The following is a 19,391-nucleotide window of genomic DNA, read 5'->3' on the forward strand; positions in this document are numbered from 1 at the left end:
GATACCCTGCCTAGTCACTGATACCCTGCCCAGTCTGATACCCTGCCCAGTCAGTTATACCCTGCCCAGTCACTGATACCATGCGCAGTCACTGATACCCTGCCCAGTCTCTGATACCCTGCCCAGTCAGTTATACCCTGCCCAGTCACTGATACCATGCGCAGTCACTGATACCCTGCCCAGTCTCTGATACCCTGCCCAGTCTCTGATACCCTGCCCAGTCACTGATACCATGCCCAGTCACTGATACCCTGCCCAGTGATACCCTGCCCAGTCTCTGATACCCTGCCCAGTCACTGATACTCTGCCCAGTGTCTGATACCCTGCCCAGTGTCTGATACCCTGCCCAGTCTCTGATACCCTGCTCAGTCAGTGATACCCTGCCCAGTCTCTGATACCCTGCCCAGACACTGATACCCTGCCCAGTCTCTGATACCCTGCCTAGTCACTGATACCCTGCCCAGTCTGATACCCTGCCCAGTCACTGATACCCTGCCCAGTCAGTTATACCCTGCCCAGTCACTGATACCATGCGCAGTCACTGATACCCTGCCCAGTCTCTGATACCCTGCCCAGTCTCTGATACCCTGCCCAGTCAGTTATACCCTGCCCAGTCACTGATACCATGCGCAGTCACTGATACCCTGCCCAGTCTCTGATACCCTGCCCAGTCACTGATACCATGCCCAGTCACTGATACCCTGCCCAGTGATACCCTGCCCAGTCTCTGATACCCTGCCCAGTCACTGATACCCTGCCCAGTGTCTGATACCCTGCCCAGTGTCTGATACCCTGCCCAGTCTCTGATACCCTGCCCAGTCTCTGATACCCTGCCCAGTCACTGATACCCTGCCCAGTCACTGATACCCTGCCCAGTCTCTGATACTCTGCCCAGTCACAGATACCCTGCCCAGTCTCTGATACCCTGCCCAGTCACAGATATCCTGCCCAGTCGCAGATACCCTGCCCAGTCACTGATACCCTGCCCAGTCTCTGATACCCTGCCCAGTCTCTGATACCCTGCCCAGTCAGTGATACTCTGCCCAGTGTCTGATACCCTGCCCAGTCACTGATACCCTGCCCAGTCTCTGATACCCTGTCCAGTCAGATACCCTGCCCAGTCACAGATACCCTGCCCAGTCACAGATACCCTGCCCAGTCTCTGATACCCTGCCCAGTCTCTGATACCCTGCCCAGTCACTGATACCCTGCCCAGTCACTGATACCCTGCCCAGTCTCTGATACCCTGCCCAGTCACAGATACCCTGCCCAGTCACTGATACCCTGCCCAATCAGTTATACCCTGCCCAGTCTCTGATACCCTGCCCATCACTGATACCCTGCCCAGTCACTGATACCCTGCCCAGTGATACCCTGCCCAGTCTCTGATACCCTGCCCAGTCACTGATACCCTGCCCAGTGTCTGATACCCTGCCCAGTGTCTGATACCCTGCCCAGTCACTGATACCCTGCCCAGTCTCTGATACCCTGCCCAGTCTCTGATACCCTGCCCAGTCACAGATACCCTGCCCAGTCTCTGATACCCTGCCCAGTCACAGATATCCTGCCCAGTCGCAGATACCCTGCCCAGTCACTGATACCCTGCCCAGTCTCTGATACCCTGCCCAGTCTCTGATACCCTGCCCAGTCAGTGATACTCTGCCCAGTCACTGATACCCTGCCCAGTCTCTGATACTCTGCCCAGTCACAGATACCCTGCCCAGTCACAGATACCCTGCCCGGTCTCTGATACCCTGCCCAGTCACAGATATCCTGCCCAGTCGCAGATACCCTGCCCAGTCACTGATACCCTGCCCAGTCTCTGATACCCTGCCCAGTCTCTGATACCCTGCCCAGTCAGTGATACTCTGCCCAGTGTCTGATACCCTGCCCAGTCACTGATACCCTGCCCAGTCTCTGATACCCTGTCCAGTCAGATACCCTGCCCAGTCACAGATACCCTGCCCAGTCTCTGATACCCTGCCCAGTCTCTGATACCCTGCCCAGTCTCTGATACCCTGCCCAGTCACTGATACCCTGCCCAGTCTCTGATACCCTGCCCAGTCTCTGATACCCTGCCCAGTCACAGATACCCTGCCCAGTCACTGATACCCTGCCCAGTCACTGATACCCTGCCCAGTCAGTTATACCCTGCCCAGTCACTGATACCCTGCCCAGTCACTGATACCCTGCCCAGTCACTGATACCCTGTCCAGTCTCTGATACCCTGCCCAGTCACTGATACCCTGCCCAGTGTCTGATACCCTGCCCAGTCAGTGATACCCTGCCCAGTCTCTGATACCCTGCCCAGTCACTGATACTCTGCCCAGTCTCTGATACCCTGCCCAGTCACAGATATCCTGCCCAGTCGCAGATACCCTGCCCAGTCGCAGATACCCTGCCCAGTCACTGATACCCTGCCCAGTCAGTTATACCCTGCCCAGTCACAGATACCCTGCCCAGTCTCTGATACCCTGCCCAGTCTCTGATACTCTGCCCAGTCTCTGATACTCTGCCCAGCCACAGATACCCTGCCCAGTCACAGATACCCTGCCCAGTCACTGATACCCTGCCCAGTCACTGATACCCTGTCCAGTCAGTTATACCCTGCCCAGTCACTGATACCCTGCCCAGTCACTGATACCCTGCCCAGTCACTGATACCCTGCCCAGTCTCTGATACCCTGTCCAGTCAGATACCCTGCCCAGTCACAGATACCCTGCCCAGTCACAGATACCCTGCCCAGTCTCTGATACCCTGCCCAGTCTCTGATACCCTGCCCAGTCACTGATACCCTGCCCTGTCTCTGATACCCTGCCCAGTCTCTGATACCCTGCCCAGTCACAGATACCCTGCCCAGTCACAGATACCCTGCCCAGTCACAGATACCCTGCCCAGTAACTGATACCCTGCCCAGTCTCTGATACCCTGCCCAGTCTCTGATACCCTGCCCAGTCACAGATACCCTGCCCAGTCACTGATACCCTGCCCAGTCACTGATACCCTGTCCAGTCACTGATACCCTGCCCAGTCACTGATACCCTGCCCAGTCAGTTATACCCTGCCCAGTCATTGATACCCTGCCCAGTCTCTGATACCCTGTCCAGTCAGATACCCTGCCCAGTCTCTGATACCCTGCCCAGTCACAGATACCCTGCCCAGTCACAGATACCCTGCCCAGTCAGTTATACCCTGCCCAGTCACTGATACCCTGCCCAGTCTCTGATACCCTGCCCAGTCACAGATACCCTGCCTAGTCACAGATACCCTGCCTAGTCACAGATACCCTGCCCAGTCTCTGATACCCTGCCCAGTCTCTGATACCCTGCTCAGTCAGTGATACCCTGCCCAGTCACTGATATCCTGCCCAGTCAGTTATACCCTGCCCAGTCATTGATACCATGCCCAGTCACTGATACCCTGCCCAGTCACAGATACCCTGCCCAGTCTCTGATACCCTGCCCAGTCTCTGATACCCTGCCCAGTCACTGATACCCTGCCCAGTCTCTGATATCCTGCCCAGTCTCTGATACCCTGTCCAGTCACTGACACCCTGCCCAGTCAGTTATACCCTGCCCAGTCACAGATACCCTGCCCAGTCACTGATACCCTGCCCAGTCTCTTATACTCTGCCCAGTCACAGATACCCTGCCCAGTCACAGATACCCTGCCCAGTCACTGATACTCTGCCCAGTCACAGATACCCTGCCCAGTCACTGATACCCTGCCCAGTCACTGATACCCTGCCCAGTCACTGATACCCTGCCCATTCTGATACCCTGCCCAGTCACTGATACCCTGCCCAGTCTCTGATACCCTGCCCAGTTACTGATACCCTGCCCAGTGTCTGATACCCTGCCCAGTGTCTGATACCCTGCCCAGTCAGTGATACCCTGCCCAGTCTCTGATACCCTGCCCAGTCACTGATACCCTGCCCAGTCTCTGATACCCTGCCCAGTCACAGATATCCTGCCCAGTCGCAGATACCCTGCCCAGTCACTGATACCCTGCCCAGTCAGTTATATCCTGCCTAGTCTCTGATACCGTGCCCAGTCACTGATACCCTGCCCAGTCTCTGATACCCTGCCCAGTCAGTGATACTCTGCCCAGTCACTGATACCCTGCCCAGTCTCTGATACCCTGCCCAGTCACTGATACCATACCTAGGTCTATGCTGCTTTGTTTCAGGCACTTGTGGCCAAAGCTCTGGGGGTACCTGCCAGTCACATCGTGTGTCGAGTGAAGCGTATGGGAGGAGGTTTCGGTGGGAAGGAGAGCCGGAGCTCCATTCTCTCCACGGTTGTGGCTGTTGCAGCTCATAAGTAAGACAAGTGGGAGTTATATTTAGTTATAGTTCCATTCATATATATATATATATAACTAGGTTATTTTTATTCATAAACTAGGAGTTTTTTTGTTAAAAAATTTTATAAAAAATTTTAAAAGCCCCATAGAAAAGAATGGTGGAATATTCAGAATTAAAAAATATAACTGCTAATTAGAGTGTGCGCTGTCATGAAAAATGACCAAAAATCTCCTGGATAAACTGCTGGAAAATCCTTAAGCATTCACCTAAAAGCAATTTCAAATGGTAGAGAACCTTGTCCTTTCTGGTATACCAAAAATATCTAATAATTAGATTAATTAGTTTTAGAGTTATTAGCAATTGTTTGGCCCTAGGCACCGAAAACTGCCCATGTACATGGCTCCCATGTAAATTTCTCAAAACTCAGAACTGGCTTTATGATAGAAAATATATTTTATTTATTTTTTACTTTGCTTATAGGTTTTACTTGCAAAGAATGGTGTTAAATATTAGAGCCTTTACTTTTACTTTCAGTACTTAAGTACATTTGAAGGCCAATACTTTTGTACTCAAGTAGAGGACTAAATGTAGGACTTCTACTTGTACCGAAATAATGTTTTACCTTGGGTATCTGTACTTTAACTCAAGTAGAGGTCTAAATGTTTTACCTTGCGTATCTGTACTTTAACTCAAGTAGAGGACTAAAGCCTGGTTTATACTTTTCCGCGAGGGTCCGCGCGGCGAAAATGACGTAATCGCTGAGGCTCCGCCCATGCGCGAGGTCGTGCACCTCTCGAATTTTCGCGCGCGCGCCGCGCTTTAGCGCGATCGACAAAGTCATGTTTGCAGGGTTCATACACCTAAACAAGATGGAATTAAAGTACTTGTACGGCACTTTCAAGGTCCATTTCAATATTTTCCCGCACGATAAACATAATTAAGTTAAATATTAATACATATACTCGAAATAATTCGCTTTTTTATCACATTATTTAATGGTTGTTTATTTTCAAAACGCCCAATCTTAACGTCTTCACGTTCTCTCATGTTTCGTCCTGGAATTACAAGAGGCTCGTATTTCTTAACGTAATTTCAACATTTTAAAGTACTTTAGCCTAAATTCCAGCACTTTTCAAACCTGAAACACAAAGCAACATCAAAATGCGTCAGGTAAATGTTCATTCCCCTTTTTTTGAGGGGTGTTTCTTTATACTACCACATATCGTTTCGGACAACATTGCAAAGCCATATTTACGTTTGATGCCTGATGTGTATATATACGAGCTGCATCTCAATTCAGGGGCTGCAGCCTACGTAGACCGCGTAGACCGCAGCCCACTGTCAGGGCTGGCTCGGATGCCACACCTTCTACCTCCAGAAGAGGCACCCGAGTCAGTCCTAGACTAGCTGGGCTCAATCAGCGCTGATCCGTTTCAGCCGTTTCTAAGGCTTCTTAACACTAGGACTACCACCATTTTAATTCCAAACTTTTCTACCTGGTCTCCACCAGGGGGCAGTTCTGGGGACATTTGCATCCCATTAGGCCACCCTTTGTTATGCACATGCAGCCATTATAGGTAGACGGGGAGTGGGTGGAGGGGGGGGGGGGTGATGGTGTGAACCATCAGTTCATTGTTCTGCTGGATGTGTTCACTGACTCAGATAGAGAAGAAAAAACTCTGGCCTCCCCTTGGGGAGATTGAGGGAGATTGTCTTTGTGTTTGGGTGAATATGGATGCCCAATGTAGCAGCAGTTGGTGAACCATTGCAGTGGTCATTTGAGCTGTGTTTTTTCTGCCCTTCCCTTTTTATAATAAAAATAATAATAATCTTTATTTCTATTGCACCTTTCATACATTCATGCAACTCAAAGTGCTAAAAACTACTGAAAATAAGGTTTGTGGGTGTATGTGTGTGAGGGTGTGTGTGGGTGTATATGAGTTTGGGTGAATATAGATGTCCAATGTAGCAGCAGTTGGTGAACCATTGCAGTGGTCATTTGAGCTGTGTTTTTTTCTGCCCTTCCCTTTTTATAATTAAAAAAATAATAATAATCTTTATTTCTATAGCACCTTTCATACATTCATGCAACTCAACGTGCTAAAAACTACTGAAAATAAGGTTAAAAAATTACTTTTCTCTCTCCCTCATTTCTATCCTGTCCTGTATGGTCCACCTGTATGGCTCCCATTCTTTGTTATGCACATCACAGCCCAGCTGAACGCCATCCCATGAACGGAGAGCCAACTGCTTTTTCCAGAAGGAAAGTGACTAGTGGCTTGCAAAGTTTCCTCTGTTTCATCTCTTTGGAGATACTTCAGACCATACAGGAGTGGACTGTTCAGCATGCACGCCAGACACAGCAAGAGCAAGAAAACTGGTTCATGGCCATCCCTGAACTAATGGCGTTCATTGCAATCCTCATCCTGCGAGGGATTGTCCGCCTTCCAGCGGTGCATGACGCATGGTCTGCAAAACTGGGAGTGCCCTCCATCACGAAGATAATGTCGCGAAACCGCTTTCAGGACATCATGCGGCACCTACGCTTTGACGACAAGGACACACGCCATGAACGAGCTGCAACTGACCGGTTTGCTGCAATTTCTAATATTTGGAAATCTTTCGTTGGCAACTGCATCACTTCATACCACCCAGGAAGGCATATCACCATAGATGAGCAACTTTTCCCATCCAAGACCCGTTGCTGTTTTCTTCAGTATATAGCCACAAAACCAGACAAGTTTGGGATAAAGTTCTGGGTGGCATGTGACCTGAAAACCAAGTACGTATCCAACATCATCCCATACCTTGGTAAAGACTCCAGTCGTCCCACAGGGGAAAAGACTGTCAGAAAATGTGGTGATGAAGCTCATGGAACCATTTATGGACAAAGGAAGAACTGTTACCACAGACAATTTTTTCACCTCACTGTCACTAGCAAAATGATTGCTGGGCCGGAAGACCACCCTCCTTGGCACAGTAAACAGGATTCGTCGTGAGCTTCCAGACTCTGCCAAAAAGACTTTGGTCCGTGAGGAATTCAGCACACAGGTGTTTTCAACCTCTGGTGCCACACTGACCGTTTACGCACCCAAACGTAGAAAGACTGTCTGCATCCTCAGTACCATGCACAGTACGGTGGAGACTGGGAACACACACAAAAAAAAAGCCAAACACAATCACTGACTACAACTCCCTAAAATGTGGTGTGGATATAATGGACCAGATGGTACGAAAGTACACTGTGCGTTGCGGAACACGGCGTTGGCCAGTCGCTGTGTTTTATAATATGATTGACATTGCAGCACTGAATGCCTATGTGCTTTTTCAAGCATGCACTGGGGTAAAGGAGAGACGGTCTGGGTTTTTGGTCAATCTTACAGAAGAGCTTGCACAGGCTCAAGGAGGCAGCCAAGGAGGTGGCCAAGGAAAAGGCTCAGCAGCAGCAACCACCCACACCTGACACAGGGAAAAGGGCATGGTGCCAGGTCAAGTGTTGTTGCAAAAGTAACCGTGCCACTAATCGTTGTGTGTCTTGTGATAGGTTCACATGTGGCAAGTGCAGAAAAGAGATGATGTGGCAGTGCCAGGTGTGTGCAGAATATTCATAGGTGTATTTATATATACACCTATATACCAATAAAGCTAACTTGAATATAAATTTCTGGCAATGTTGACTTTTTTTGGGGGTGGGGGGTGGCTTCACCAATTCACCTTCACCTTGTTCCAGAGGACCATTTCTTCTGGACCTGCATATTCCCACCTCCACCCCTCCCCATACAAACACACAAACAGTACTCCTACATTTAGAATCAATGTAATGGCCTCATTTTCATAACACTGGTATGGCTGAACAGGCTACTCTCTGTGTGGTGATGGTGGTGGTACAGAATTGTTTTCTGATCCTTACATAAAAATAAAGTTGTCCTCCAAAGAAGGTGTGGGGGGGTGGAGGTAGGCCAAAAAAAGAGAGTACGGAGAGAAAAGTAAATTTTCTATTTTTGTTTGCCAGTTATGGCTGTTGTGTTTTTGAAAGAGACGCACTGCAAAAAGTACCATCTTGATAAGTTAAAATTGCTCAAGAATATTATTCTATTTCAAGTAGCTGAGGGTTTTTTGTATAAATTTATGTAAAAATATCTTTACCTATACCTATTGACAGTTTTAACTACTTAAAATAAGGTTAAAAAATCAGAGCCATTTTGAATAATCAATATGCCACTATAATTCAAATATTATGTTTGTGTCAATTTCACATTATTTTAACCTTCCACAAATCAAATCTCAAACATGGTCCTGAGTTGAGCAGACTTCTGCCAAGAGAGGTTGCAGTCTCATGAGGCAGCCAAAGGTGTGTATTGAAAGGTGTGTCAACAGCAACCACCCACAGCTGACACACACCTCATTTACATAACACTGGAGGTAAGAAGGGCTTATCACACCTGCCAAGAGACCAAGAGTCTAGTTGGGACACTGTCGAAAGCAGGCGGCTTGGTAGTTCTAGTGGGGTACTGTCGAAAGCAGGCGGCTTGGTAGTTCTAGTGTTAAGGAAGCTTGGTGAAGCGGATCACTGCTGATTCGTTTTGGTGTCTTGCCGTCACGGTCTCAGCCTTCTCTCTCTCTCTCTTGTCTCTTCTCTAGTGTTGCGTGTCGTTACAAGGTGTCTCATCACCTTTATCTCTCTTACTTACCTGTCACTTATTCGAGTATCTACCTCCTGCGCCACTTCTGGCCCTTCTCAAGTTTTCCTCCAGCTTTATCTCTTCCTGTCAGTTACTCTTTTATTTTTGGGAAAGGTTTTGTTTTGTTGCGGCGTTTGCCTGTGTCCAGTCTTCCCCTGGAGTCCTTTGTTGCGTTTTCACGCATTGTAATACTTCCGCGTTATTTCGGTTGCCTTGGTTATTTATTCCTCCCGTGCCTAGACGGTTGAGTTTCGTTTACGCGTTGAGTTTTCCGCGTCTATTTTAGTTTCGTTTTGCTTCGGTGTGTGTGTGTGTGTTTTTATGTGCATGCAGAACGGTTTTCATACGGCATTTGGGTTCACGTTCCCCTTCGTTTCATAACGCAGTGTGTACCGATCTGTACGCCCTGCGTTACACCCACGGTGGCCACACACTTCGAAGGCCGGGTAGGCTGCATCTCACGGCTGTTAAATGAAACAGTCTAGTCTTCACAAGACGTATGTTTGCGTGACCACGCTCTGCCCCGTTACATACGTGTTAGCGCGCTGTCCGACAAATATCACATCACCCACAAATGCCTAAAAGAAAATGCGTTGAACATGTATTCACATGTTTGGCGGGAAGTATAACTTCATAATAAAATTCAATGTATTTTTATAAACGTTACTCTTTAGTAAATACTCAAAGCACAGGTTTACCTGCAATATCATTAATAACTGGCATGTTATTTAGCATCTCATTGCAGTATAAATGTCCATATTTTAAAAATACCGACATTTAAAAACGAATTATTCGGCCCGAACACTAGACTCCGCCTGTTTATTGTTCATAAGGTGTATCTCAATTCAGGGGCTGCAGCCCACGAAGTGCGCATTTGTAGGCCGGTTACGTCACTGCGCCGCGACGAGGCTGTCCCAATTCGTGGGCTCCTTCTTATGCGGCTGACGAATGTAGCCTTCAAAACCCCGAAAACGAAGGATGCATCTGAGTATCCTTCGCGTCCCACCATATCCCAGGATTCATTGCTCTATGAACAATAAACAGGCGGAGTCTAGTGTACGGGCTGAAGAATTCGTTTTTAAATGTCGGTATTTTTTAAATATGGACATTTACACTGCAATGAGATGCTAAATAACATGCCAGTTATTAATGATATTGCAGGTAAACATGTGCTTTGAATATTTACTAAAGAATAACGTTTATAAAAATACATTGAATTTTGTTATGAAGTTATACTTCCCACCAAACATCTGAATACATGTTCAACGCATTTTCTTTTAGGCATTTGTGGGTGATGTGATATTTGTCGGACAGCGCGCTAACACGTATGTAACGTATGTAACGGGGCAGAGCGTGGTCACGCAAACATACGTCTTGCGAAGACTAGACTGTTTCATTTAACAGCCGTGAGATGCAGCCTACCCTGCCTTCGAAGTGTGTGGCCACCGTGGGCTGCGGTCTACGCGGTCTACGTAGGCTGCAGCCCCTGAATTGAGATGCAGCCATAGAGCAATGAATCCTAGGATATCGTGGGGCGCGAAGGATACTCAGACGTGTGCTTCGTTTTCGGGGTTTTGAAGGCAGAAGGAGTCCATAAATTGGGACAGCCTCGTCGCGGCGCAGTGACGTAACCGGCCTACAAATGTGCACTTCGTGGGCTGCAGCCCCTGAATTGAGATACACCTACGGTCTCTGGTCAGGTAAAAATGTTCTTTCACCGGTTTTGCAGAGGTTTTTTATTGTCCACTGCCACCTATCGCCACCTATCGTTTCGGAGAACACTGCAGCGACGCTCGCGACGTTCGCGAAAGTATAAACGCCTACACCGCTCGCGCAGGGTCGCGCGCTACGGTCGCTCGCGAAAGTATAAACCAGGCATAAATTTTTTACCTTGGGTATCTGTACTTTAACTCAAGTAGAGGACTAAATGTTTTACCTTGGGTATCTGTACTTTAACTCAAGTAGAGGACTAAATGTTTTACCTTGGGTATCTGTACTTTAACTCAAGTAGAGGACTAAATGTTTTACCTTGGGTATCTGTACTTTTAACTCAAGTAAAGGACTAAATGAAGGACTTCGGCTTGTACTGGAGTGATGTTTCACCTTGGGTACTTTAACTCAAGTATGTTGTTTGTGTACTTTGTCCTCCACTGCAGATAACACAGACATAGGTGATTTCACTAACAGATATAAGGGGTTGATTAGGGTTGGCAGAGGCATGACAGACATGTTTGTGAGCACTGTGGTCCACTTTGCCCCATAATGTTTGGCTCCTCCTCCCTTTTTCCAGAGTTAAGAGGCCCGTGCGCTGCATGCTGGACCGTGAGGAGGACATGTTGGTGACTGGAGGCAGACACCCCTTCTTTGGCCGTTACAAGGTTGTTCAGTGAGAGGCAGATTGTTCAAAGCGCTGTGTGCCAAAAGCTGGTTGCAGTCATGTATGAAGCTTTTGTGCATTTGTGAAGTGAATTGACTGATGTCTGTGCTATAGAATATGCCAATATATTTTTCTGTGTAATGACATGTCTAGGTTGGATTTAAGAGAAATGGAAAAGTGATGGCTGTTGATGTGACATACTACAGCAATGCAGGAAATTCAGCAGACCTTTCCCTATCAGTGAGTGATGTTTTTAGAGTCTGCTCAATAGTGTCACTGAATGGTTTCAAATGGCATTACATATCACAAATGTAGCCCTTAGTGGTGGGACTTTAACACGTTAATTTCGATTAATTAATTACAGGAAAATTAACGCACTAAAAAAATTTACGCATTTTAACGCATTTAACGGACGAGACACTTTTGCACCGTGGAATGTTTCTCAGTGCGCGAGTTCCGGGCATACAGATTATGGACACACAATAAGATGATCATGATGGAGATGACTGAAGAGGCTACACTGGTGGATGGGAAATTTAAATATAAGAAACTTCCAGATGGAAGTACAAACACAAATAAGTGTTATTTACACTTTATGTAGGAAGGAGTTCGCTTATCACAGGAGCACTTCCACCCTTCGTTACCACCTCAACGCAAAACATGTTGCGGCTAAAGCTGGGCGTACACTGTACGATATTTTAAATCGTGTAGCCTACTCAGCTCCAGCTCAAACTGTACGACTAAATCGCAGGGAGATTCGGCTCGTGGAGCTGCTTCAACAGTGCGATACTCTCACGAGGAGCGATTTGAATTTCAAACATGTTTGATGTTCTTGCGACGCTGCGATTTCTGATCGGGAGTTGGTCGTGAGGTGTGAATCGTTCCTCGTTTACCTGTGTAAACTATACGATGCACGACACGCGATTGAGCCGAAACGAGTGAAAAATCGGCTGAAAATGGGCCAAAAATCGCACAGTGTACGCCCAGCTTAACGCGCAGGTCAGTAATGATAACTTAGCTGCTAAATGTATTCCTAGTACGATAGGGTGACCAAACGTCCGTAATTCACATCCTGTGAGGAAACGTCCTGGTTTTTAAATGACCTTCATTGGACCATTAAGTCTGGATTAAACTTTCGCGAATGGCCGTAGCGCGCGACTCCGCACGCGTTTATACATGATGCGTCACATTATTTGTGTTGTCCGCTCTCTGTGGTCGAAGATAAATGCTTACAAGAAGCGCTGCGAATTGCGTCAACTGATGCAAGTTACGAACTACCGTCCAGGGGTAAGTTTCCCAAAACGTTCTTAGCGCCAAGTACTTCTTAACCTCGTACGTAAGAACGAGGTGACGAAGTACTTGGCACTAAGAACGTTTTGGGAAACTCACCCCAGAAAGACAATGTCGAAGAAAATCCAGCAGCTGTATGATGAGGAAAGAATTAAAACAGGTTATTGTGAAGAGTGCCACAAATGTGGCTCTGACTGGGGATCACTGGACCTCTGTTAGCAACAAGAATGATCTTGGTGTGACAGCTCATATTATAGATGATGAATCTATAGATGATGAAGATCCAGTCATTTGCTTTGAGCATGCAGAAGACCACTTCTAGGCACTATGAAGATGCCTATGGCAGAGGCCTGGGAAATTAAAGAAAGTCTACCATCTAAAATGGTATTAAAAAACATCTTCTGATTTACTTCAATTCTTCCAATATCCTGAGCAAAACTCCCTAAATTAAACAACATTTTTGGTCAGAATTTCCAATGTTCTGAACTGTTTTCTGCACACTACACATATATTGGTCTTCGTAGTAGACTGGTGGAAAAATAAACAAGATGTTGAAGTTTATGATTATGTTCATTGATTCATTCATCATTCAAACTTAAATTAATATTTCTCATGTTAAATACTGAAATGCGATTAAAAATGCGATTAATTTCGATTAATTAATTACAAAGCTTCCGATTAATTCGATTAATTTTTTAATCGCGTCCCACCCCTAGTAGCCCTTTTACAAATGCAACAAACCTTCTTATGCCATTGCATACCACAAACATAACAAATCTTTTTATGACATTTATATATCCCAAATGTAACACTTTTCCCTGTTAGATTATGGAGCGAGCACTCTTTCATATGGACAACTGCTACAACATCCCTCACATTCGTGGTACTGGCTACATATGTAGAACCAACCTGCCCTCTAACACTGCCTTCAGGGGCTTTGGTGGGCCGCAAGGCATGATGGTAACAGAGAGCTGGATGAACGATGTTGCTCTGGCCTGTGGGCTCGCTGCTGAACAGGTTCTCTTGTGGACTTCTGCCTTTCTCTTTTTCTGTTAAAATGATAAAATTTGATAAATATGGTTATTCATATTTAATTGTGACTAACTGAAGCCACTGGGGCTTGTCAGCAGGTTCATAGTTCAAATATTTTTTTTCAACTATATCTAGTCAACTATATCTATCTTTTATCTATATCTAGTTATCTGTTTTTAAACTAAAGTTATTAGATAACCATGAATGTTTCTCTCTGTTACATGATTGTGAGTGTGAGAGGTTGTAAAACTTTGAAGTGTGAAGTTTGAATTATGGCATTGCTGTAGACTCATCATTAAAAGTCACAGCTCTCCCATGTCTATTTGTTCCAATGCACTTGAAGGTAAGAGAGATGAACATGTACAAGCAGGGAGATCTCACACCCTTTCACCAGCGTCTGGAGCAGTTCACCATACACCGCTGCTGGCAGGAGTGCTTGACCATCTCAGACTTTTGTCAGCGGAAGGCCAACATAGAGCTGTATAACAAGTGAGAGACGTACGACCTTTCTGGAAAAGAACTATATGCTTGTAGAAGGTTTCATCTGTTAATCTAACACTGTTTTGAAGATGGGAAGAGTTGCATTCTGTCAGGGCTGGCTCGGCTGCCATTCCTCCAACCACCACGAGAGGCACCCGAGTCAGTTCTAGACTCAATGGGCGTAATCAGCAGTGATCCGTTTCGGCCGAAGCTTGGTGGAACGGATCACGGCTGAATTGTTTTGGCTTGCCCGTTACGTCCTCAGCCTCTTGTCTCTCGTTGTTGCATTCTCAGTTTTAAGGTGTCTCGCCACCTTGTTTTCTCTCTGTCTCTCGTTCTCTCTCTCTTCTCTGACTTTTCACTTTTACTTATTCGAGTGTCTTTCTCCTGCGCCGCTTACTGGCCTCCTTCAAGTTCTCCTCCAGCTATTTATCTTCCTATCAGTTTATCTTTTATTTTGGGAAGGGTTTTGTTTTGTCGCAGCATTTTCCTGCTGCCCGAGTTTTTTTTTGTCTTTTCACGTGTTGATTATTCCATGTTGTTTTCTGTTGGTATTTTTTCCCGTGTGGTTACGGTGGAGTTTATTTTTGTGCATTGAGTTTTTTCCGCGTCTTGTGAGTTTGTTTTTTTCTGTCATTGTTTCCTGCCTGCTTTAGACGGCACTTGGGTCTATCTCCTCTCTATATTTTCTGACGCGGTATGTACCGATCGTACACCCGCCGTCACACATTCAGTGATTCTGGTGATTCTGTTGCACTACTGTTTCAACAGCTAACTAGAGCTAGGTCTACACTTGTGACTGTGGTGATTCAACTCCACTACATGTTCTGCACCTAACTACAGCTACAGTATTGGTGTTTGCAGGCAGCATCGCTGGACCAAGCGAGGGTTATCCATCATTCCCACCAAATTTGGCATCAGCTTCACTGCAGTCTTCCTCAACCAGGTCAGCTGAACCACAGGTTATTATTGTGAATGTGTCTGTGTGTTTGTGCATGTGTATGTAGTGAATGTTTTGATAACTGTGATTTTCTTCAGGCAGGAGCACTGGTTCACATCTACACAGATGGTTCAGTGCTCATCACTCATGGCGGAACAGAGATGGGTCAAGGCCTTCACACTAAAATGGTCCAGGTAGAGTCAGACTTCGTCCAGATGAAAGGAGTCAGACTCCGTCCAGGCAAAGAGAGTCAGACTCCGTCCAGATGAAAGGAGTCAGACTCCGTCCAGGTTGTTCTGTTCTCTTATGAGGAGCTCAAGCCGTCATTGTTTTACCACACAAGATGTTTTTTACATGCTCTTACGTATTTTTGCTGTCAGTATGCATGATGTCATTCCCTGATAGCTTATTTTCATGGTGCTGTTGCTTAGGTTGCCAGCAGAACACTGGAAATCCCTAGCACAAAGATCCATATCAGTGAGACCAGCACTAACACGGTCCCCAACACCAGCCCAACCGCAGCCTCCGCGTCCTCAGACCTCAATGGCATGGCTGTCTACGTAAGTCAATCAATCAATCAATCATTCAACAGTTGTTCACAAAGCAGTCACAAAGCAGCTTTACAAGTGCCCGAGTCCAAGCCCCCAGTGAGCAAGCCAAAGGCGACAGTAGCAAGGAAAAACTCTCTAAGAGCATGAGGAAGAAACCTTGAGAGGAACCAAGACTTAGGGGGGAACCCATCCTCCTCTGACCAGCGCTGGTCAATTGTATTGTACAGAACAGAGAGCCGGACAAAGGACAGAGTATGAAACAGAGAAGGACAGAGAGCCAGACAGAGAGCATTACAGAGATAAAGATAGAGAGTAGGACACAGAGAGCTGGACAGAGAGCATTACAGAGGACATAGAGGCAGACAGAGGACAGAGAGCAGGACAGAGGACATAGAGGCAGACAGAGGACAGAGAGCAGGACAGATCCCATTAGCATCAGGCAGCCCATGTAGATTGTGAGGAGACCTCACCCTGCAGTCATTAGAGTAGCACAATACCAGGAGAGTGAGTGCAGCTGAAGCATTTTGTGGGTGCGGGTTGGGGGTGCCAACCTGCTCGCTGTCCACCAGTGGTGTTAAAATGATCAGTCACACTTCAGCAAGAACGCATCTGGATAACCTGGATGTCACAGTGTTTTCATTGCTTCTCCAAGGATGCTGTGCTTGGCATTGGCCATACAGCAGTGCAGTTTAACCTGGCAGTGGAGAATATCTGACCACTGCCCTCCCAAACTGGCAAAGATATTAACAGCAGCTGAGATCCTATTTTACTTACAGATTTGGCATATTAGGAGACAAAAGCAGAAAATGTTAAATGTGAGCATGTTTGAGCAGCATGAGCACATAAAATAATACTGAAACACCCAATATGAACACATGAAATAATACTGAAACACCCAATATGAATGAACACATGAAATAATACTGAAACACCCATTATGAACACATGAAATAATACTGAAACACCCAATATGAATGAACACATGAAATAATACTGAAACACCCAATATGAACACATAAAATAATACTGAAACACCCAATATGAATGAACACATGAAATAATACTGAAACACCCAATATGAATGAACACATGAAATAATACTGAAACACCCAATATGAACACATGAAATAATACTGAAACACCCAATATGAACACATGAAATAATACTGAAACACCCAATATGAACACATGAAATAATACTGAAACACCCATGTGATCCAATGTAACCCAGAATGCTTGCAAGACGTTGCTGCAGAGACTGGAGCCATACAAAGCCAGGAACCCCACAGGATGCTGGGAGAACTGGGTTTGTAGCGAGTCAAACACCTTCAAACACAAGCACACTCACATACAACCATTGCTCACTTTCTTTTCCTCCAAGAAAACAGACATTTTCTGAACCAAACATTCCTTTCATCAAAAGACTTAAGTAGTATAGTAGTAGTATATCTGTAGTGTAGTTTTCCATTTAGTGGTGTATCGTATTAATACTATAAAGAAATCACAACCACATTTCTGTGTAAATAGCAATACTAGGATTCTTTGTTGTTTTCTAGTAATACTTTAATATTATATTAAGTAGTATTTTAATCATTCATTTAAAACACATGATTCAAACATGGATGAAGCAACAGGCTTCTAGCTTTGCTGATGTATCTGATCTATGTTAGGCTACCAGGATGGTGTGAGGGGTTTGTTCTTTAGCGTTTCTGTTTTTGTGTGTTTCGAAACACACAAAGTCTCAGTAAAGTTTGTTCAGGCCTCCCAAATCAGTGTGTACTCCATTACAAAGGAACAGATGCCCTCATAAACAGACAGAGCATGAAATTTTCATAATACTTAACACAGACTCATACATATATGAATATATGAATGAAATACAAAAGTGAATGAATTAATCTGTGTAGTACATTTTGCAATTACTGTGTTTTCTACTTTTTCAGGTTACAGCAGCTTACTTTGACAGAGTGAATTTATCAGCTAATGGATTTTATAAGTACATGATAACTTTTTTTGATCCATGGGTTCATCCATCTTTATTTTACATTACTGTCCACAAATTTGTCAAAATATTGATAAATTAATTTCTTCTGTTTTGCAGGACTCCAGATCTTGGCTATAACTTTGAAACAAATTCAGGGCATCCATTTAACTACTTTAGTTATGGTGTAGCTGTCTCAGAAGTGGAGATTGACTGCCTAACTGGCAGCCACAAGGTAAAAACTGCTAAGATCTGTGATATGCACTGAACATGAAGAAAAACTTCATTCAGAATACTAACATGACTAAAACATACATGGTGTCACAACAGTGTGATTAACATAATGACATCCGAATGAGAATGTGTGATGTCCGTAGCAGAATAATAACTACTAGTTTGGTTGGCTCTCCTAGTTTAATAATAACTGAATTGTTTGGGTGGTCACTTCTTATTCTGTTGAATTTTGTATGGTCATGTCATTCTTATTCAAGTGTGGTGATATAATGGCATTTGGCATCCTCAGAACCTACATACCTCCATTGTCATGGATGTGGGCAAAAGTCTGAATCCAGCATTGGATATCGGTCAGGTAGAGTCTAATTCTAAGTCAATTATATTTATATAGCACTTTAAAATGATTTTATTTTTGGTTCAGGTTCAGAAGGTGAACCTGAGACATACAGCACTTGGAAAAACTACACAAATGACTGTGATGTATGTGTATGTGTGTTTATGTAAGTGTATGTGTGAGTGTGTGTGTTTATGTAAGTGCAACAGAGGATATATATAGTTAAAAATGTGATTTTTTAATTTCACAGCCCTCCTTTATCTTTTAGAACAAAATATAGCAGATGTTCTACTGAAAGAAGAGAATATTGTATCCAGAAAAATATCAGTTTTGTTAGAAAAATACTTTTTGGAGAAAAATACAGATACAAAATTTATCTGGAAAACATTTGTGTGTGCGTGCACACATTTCAATCAATCAATCAAAGTTTATTTGTATAGCGCTTTTAACAACTCAAGTTGTCGCAAAGCAGCTTTACAGGGTTTATAAGGTTAACAATACTATGGTTCCAGAACCCTAATGAGCAAGCCAAAGGCGACAGTGGCGAGGAAAAACTCCCTATGATGGTGGGGAATAGGAAGAAACCTCGGGAGAACCAAGACTCAAAAGGGAACCCATCCTCCATTGGGCGGCCCGTTAACACACAAATACACAAGTCACACATAATTCACACAATCAGACTAGGTAAAAGGTAGAATTGAAAGTTCTGGGTTTTGATATTGTCACTGTAAATGTCTGTTGATGAATGCCAGGCTTTCATTCCGTGTCGGAGCAGTGATGCTGGTATTGTAGGCTCCGACTGCAGTGTTACTCCCCAGGTGAACCCTGGTATCAGCACATCCACCGGCAGCCAGACCATTCCCCAGGTGCCTGCAGGTGCCTGTATCCAATCGTCTTGGGTAGAGCCATGCAAGAAGATAGATAATACAGACTGAGTGGACATGAATTTAAACCACCGTTGATTTAAATGTACGTAGCTCACGTGCCAGTGATCAGCATGTGGCTCCGGCAGACTAATCTATAGCAGCATAACTAAAGGGAGAGGTTCAGAGGTGACCACAGGCATGAGGGCTCACTGAGACATTGCTTTCCAGTCAAGTCATAGTCACAAATAGAGTGATGCCAAGACACAGCTGGATGACAGCATCAACATCTCAGATCACCAGAAATCTCAACGTCTGGGG

At 45.2% G+C, this 19,391-nt stretch overlaps 1 protein-coding gene across 3 annotated transcripts in view; it reads left to right on the top strand.

Moving 5' to 3' along the window:
- xdh (xanthine dehydrogenase) overlaps nucleotides 1-19,391 on the top strand; it is an 81,231-nt gene that overhangs the window by 28,449 nt on the left and 33,391 nt on the right. For all 3 annotated transcript variants that reach the window (XM_076987826.1, XM_076987825.1, XM_076987827.1), the window contains 12 exons: nucleotides 4,189-4,322; nucleotides 11,279-11,366; nucleotides 11,519-11,605; nucleotides 13,481-13,672; nucleotides 14,031-14,176; nucleotides 15,032-15,113; nucleotides 15,206-15,301; nucleotides 15,539-15,667; nucleotides 16,890-16,964; nucleotides 17,602-17,654; nucleotides 17,760-17,874; nucleotides 18,163-18,228. In XM_076987826.1, the coding sequence (XP_076843941.1) occupies nucleotides 4,189-4,322; nucleotides 11,279-11,366; nucleotides 11,519-11,605; nucleotides 13,481-13,672; nucleotides 14,031-14,176; nucleotides 15,032-15,113; nucleotides 15,206-15,301; nucleotides 15,539-15,667; nucleotides 16,890-16,964; nucleotides 17,602-17,654; nucleotides 17,760-17,874; nucleotides 18,163-18,228 (1,263 nt within the window). The remainder of the gene's footprint in view (nucleotides 1-4,188; nucleotides 4,323-11,278; nucleotides 11,367-11,518; nucleotides 11,606-13,480; nucleotides 13,673-14,030; nucleotides 14,177-15,031; nucleotides 15,114-15,205; nucleotides 15,302-15,538; nucleotides 15,668-16,889; nucleotides 16,965-17,601; nucleotides 17,655-17,759; nucleotides 17,875-18,162; nucleotides 18,229-19,391) is intronic.

This window comes from Brachyhypopomus gauderio, unplaced genomic scaffold, assembly GCF_052324685.1.
Source record: "Brachyhypopomus gauderio isolate BG-103 unplaced genomic scaffold, BGAUD_0.2 sc56, whole genome shotgun sequence".
Taxonomy (NCBI): domain Eukaryota; kingdom Metazoa; phylum Chordata; class Actinopteri; order Gymnotiformes; family Hypopomidae; genus Brachyhypopomus; species Brachyhypopomus gauderio.